This window comes from Priapulus caudatus, unplaced genomic scaffold (genome assembly GCF_000485595.1).
Source record: "Priapulus caudatus unplaced genomic scaffold, Priapulus_caudatus-5.0.1 Scaffold178, whole genome shotgun sequence".
Classification (NCBI taxonomy): domain Eukaryota; kingdom Metazoa; phylum Priapulida; class Priapulimorpha; order Priapulimorphida; family Priapulidae; genus Priapulus; species Priapulus caudatus.
In genome coordinates this window covers 18,495-22,506 of record NW_014577239.1, presented here as the reverse complement: position 1 = coordinate 22,506, position 4,012 = coordinate 18,495, and the positions used below count along the sequence as shown (strand labels likewise).

Sequence of the window (4,012 nt, the reverse complement as noted above, 5' to 3'; positions counted from 1 at the left end):
CATATTCATATGATATTGGAATGATTACCATTTAGTATTCGCATACAATAATGTAACCAAACCAGGAAGCAGCGGTTACAACCGCGTCTCCTATCCTTTTGTGTGAGGAACCCTCTGAGTGAATTACTCAGGGTGAGTTTGCTGCTGTGCGTTTTCAGAGGACTAGAACTTCAAACCTGGGTTATTCTCAACACGAACCTCTTCTCCCCTATCTTGGAACTTACTATGTATCACAATACTCTGATTATTAAACTTAATATAACCTGTTTAAAATTCGAAGTGACGAGTGGCGAATGCTACTGAGGCGCATTTTGTTGCCTGTGACGTACCTTCGTGTTTGAAGAGGTATTCACCGACAGATCGGAGGGTGCTGCTGTTTGCCGGATCGCTATGCGCATTGGGAATGCGTGAGTCACAGTGTCAACAGAAATGGCGCTCAGTATATTCGGCCGCTTGTCACTTCAAATTCTGTCCTGTAACAGGTTATATTTAGCTTTAATACATAGTATGTGATACGATATGCAAAGTTCCAACAATGAGATAGCGGAGATAGAAAGGTTCGCTGTTGAGATAACTCCAGTTTGGATGTTCTAGTCTCTGGAAAAACGCACCAGCAAACGCCCTGAGTGATTCACTCAGCGTGTTCCTTCTGACATCAAAAGGATAGGACGCGTTATAGTTGTAACCCTAATCCTGTGATTTCGGGGTTACATTATTGTTATCTCAGTGACTAAACGGTACGGGAAGGATGAACATCAAGGGCGAAGGGACGACACTTAAGTGGGGTCATCATAGACATATAGAGTGTGGCATCCAAAGGGGGGAATGCACTAGTATGTCGCATTGCAGCCAATGTAACTAGCTGGCCTGCGCACAGGCCGTGCGGGGATGCCGTCAGCTACGGTGACAAATTTACAAGGAGCAGCCCGGGACAGCCGCGGTCCTCAACTTCAATGGATAGAGAGACATGTGTAATGTTGCACGTAGGATTTGGCCGGAATTTACAGGAAACTGTCGGCAATAATAGGTGAAAGAGAGTATAGAAACATTAAGAATTTGGTAGTAAATAGATTTCGTATTTAGTTAGCATTATATTTTATTGAAACGCTTCAAGTGTCTGTGACTAGTGACGTAGTCGTACTAGTACTAGTAGTAGTAGTACTACTCGTAGAGCTAAAGCCTTACTTAGCCTAGGCTCTGGAAGTGAAATTTTTGCTGCGTAAACAAGATTGAAGAGAGAAGTAGAACGAATCACGAATGGAGACGACATTGTCACCAATAACCAAAATTACCTCTAATGTTAGGTTGTGCTTCCTTCCATGTGATTGATCTATATCTATTAGAACAATTAGTAGAGTTGTTAGAAATACGCGCCACACAAAACAATTCACGGCGCAGTTGGCCACCATAGTTACTTTTATAATTTTATTAGATACTAGGTGGCGCTTTCACATAATAACACAAGGCATGCCTGCTGCTGCGTAGATGGGTACCCTGACTCTTCAAAAACATTATTGAGTGAGCCGTCGAGTACGTACCACACGGCCCAACCACACTAGGCGCGGCCACGGCAGTCCTAGGAGCTGGGGAACGTCTAGCTGTCGCGCTGTGTACTGTTGATATTCAATATTGTGTTTTGGACGTACCAGCATATAAAAAGGCTCGTAAATAACATTTTGCAAGCGGTAATCGACAATTGTTATTAGGGTAGTACTATTATTATCAATAGTCAGGTTGTTTTCCTTGTGAAATTTCTTATTTATTGGAGTAAAGTGACGTTATATAACACTGCGTTCACACCTACATCAAAACCCACTGTTACCCAGTTTCGAACGCGTATCGTACATCGTGAATAGCGTGGCCTTGAGAATACAGCGTTCACACGTAGGCTAGCCTATATTCTATAATCATATGTATCGTATGATTATATGCAGGGGCGTAGCTAGGGCTCATACTCATAGGGTCTATGTCCCCCAGGGTACTGCCGGAACGGTACCCTGGGTACGGTCCGGTATACCGGAACGTACCCTTATCATGCGATTCTACAAGCTGCATCTGACTATGTCAGATGAGCTAAAAACATACTGTCTCTGTTCGTAACTGAGCTGTGTCACGCGAAATCACACAAAGACTGACGAAATTCTCGCGTTCGCGAACCTTGCCCCGTAATGTAAATGGCCGTCAGAATCAGGGCTATATATAGACTGGGACTCGCTCCCACCTCGATTACCCATCGAGTGACTAAGCTAAGCCGAGAGGTAGGGGCGAGTGCCAGTCTATGGACTATAGGCGGCGCGCAGGCGGCGCACTGCTTTCCAATTCCCGTACGAGCCTCGCCATTGGAACGTTGCAAAAACGTTGCAGCGTTGCGGCGCAAAAATGAGGTCACGAAGAGCGCCGATAGGTGTTTCCTGATTCTGACAGCCATTTACATTAAAGGGCAAGGTTTGCGAACGTGAGAATTTCGTCAGTCTTTGTGTGATTTCGCGTGACACAGCTCGATTACGAACAGAGACAGTATGTTTTTATAACAAGTGAACACTGTTCTTGAAATAGAAACAAAGATGACAGCTGTTGGATGTGTATTCGTGCTGTGAAAGTGTGAAATCCAGCGAGCGTCGAGCGAATTTTGCGATCACGCTTTCCTACCTGCTATATATATATTAGTGTAAGCGTGCAACAGTGGAGCTGCGAGAGCAATGGCGTCTGTAGCTCTAGTACTATAGCCCGCGTACAGTTGCCGCAGGGCTATAGAACGTAATATGGCAATTTCCAGTGAGTAAGCAAAGACAACATTTTGCCGATATTAACTTCTTCGGTATGCCAAATAAAACACATTCTCTGCCGAACAAATGTCTTAAGTTACTACAAACACTAAAATTAAACTGCAAACTAACGGTTAAATGTTGTACAGAAATTCAGGAACGAATATACACAGATGTGGCCTGTACTTGTGAAGTCGAAACTCAGTGTTAATAATGGCTATTGCAGGGTGAAAAACTGATAATTGGAGGCACTGGTCCAGCAGGACCAGTGCCTCTGAGGAAGCACTGGTCCTGATCAGTAGGCACTGGTCCAGGATTTCTGTCATAGCAAAGTGAATGACTCGGATGTGGGGACGTTTTTATAGGGGGGGATGGTGCAACTTGGTGATGTGCATTCTAAGGTATTCTTAAACATTATATTTTTTACACGTTTCGATACACTGATGCGTAGTAAATCGGAACAAGTCTGCAAGTCGATTTCAAAGATCAGTGGTCTCTGAAGACCGGCCATTATTCCTATTATCATCAAAATTATCATATTTTATTACGCGATCGCTGATTCAGTGATTGGTCGGGGATGCCCAGTATTATCGAATTAGCAGAAGTTTAACAGCATGACCTAGAAAATCGAACACAACAAACATGGAGAGTTTGTGTACTTGGCATGGACTTTAGGCTTCGGAATTTGACTATTTTGAGTCTATATTTGATTAAATTTACCATTCATTTCATTAGAATAATGTAGAAGGTTAGTAGAGAATAACAAAATAATCAGTTTGGTAATTTTGTTATTTCCTGTGCGGCAGCCTAATACTCTTTTTTACGAGAGCTCTTTTTTGATATTGTATGAAAAAAGAGCTCTCGTAATTTTTTTTACGGGAGCTATTTTAGGCTTGGCCAGAGCTACTTTTTCATAGCATGATTTTGTTAAAATTTTCATAATTTTGATGCACTGACTCATTCATCAGCATTCAGCACCAGTATCAGACTATCAGTGTTAAGAAATCGTGAACAAATTACATTCGATCACATTTTTTTTATCTCATTTCACTCGACTAAGAAACCAATCACATTCTTATTCAATTTAATTCACACAGACAGACATGCACTACACAGTACACATAGTCAGGTAACATGACAACGACAGGAAATCAAGAATTATAATCATGGTAATGATGGCAGGGTTCTCCCTACGTTACAAAACTCCCCCCCTGTTTCAATCGTTGCGCCCCGTTTAAATTACCTCC

At 42.5% G+C, this 4,012-nt stretch overlaps 2 protein-coding genes across 4 annotated transcripts in view; one reads left to right on the top strand and one right to left on the bottom strand.

Moving 5' to 3' along the window:
- The window catches only part of LOC106806760 (protein GPR107-like), a 24,027-nt gene extending 22,618 nt beyond the window's left edge, over positions 1–1,409 (bottom strand). Inside the window, exon 1 of the mRNA XM_014808821.1 lies at positions 1,293–1,409. Coding sequence (XP_014664307.1) covers positions 1,293–1,409 — 117 coding nt within the window. The remainder of the gene's footprint in view (positions 1–1,292) is intronic.
- A 160-nt stretch (positions 1,410–1,569) lies between these two features.
- Positions 1,570–4,012, top strand: part of LOC106806771 (quinone oxidoreductase-like) — a 19,941-nt gene continuing 17,498 nt past the window's right edge. For 2 of the 3 annotated variants that reach the window (XM_014808838.1, XM_014808839.1), the window contains exon 1: positions 1,570–1,685. The gene's annotated coding sequence lies outside the window, so the exon portion shown is untranslated. The remainder of the gene's footprint in view (positions 1,686–4,012) is intronic. The other variant, XM_014808840.1, reaches the window with a different exon arrangement.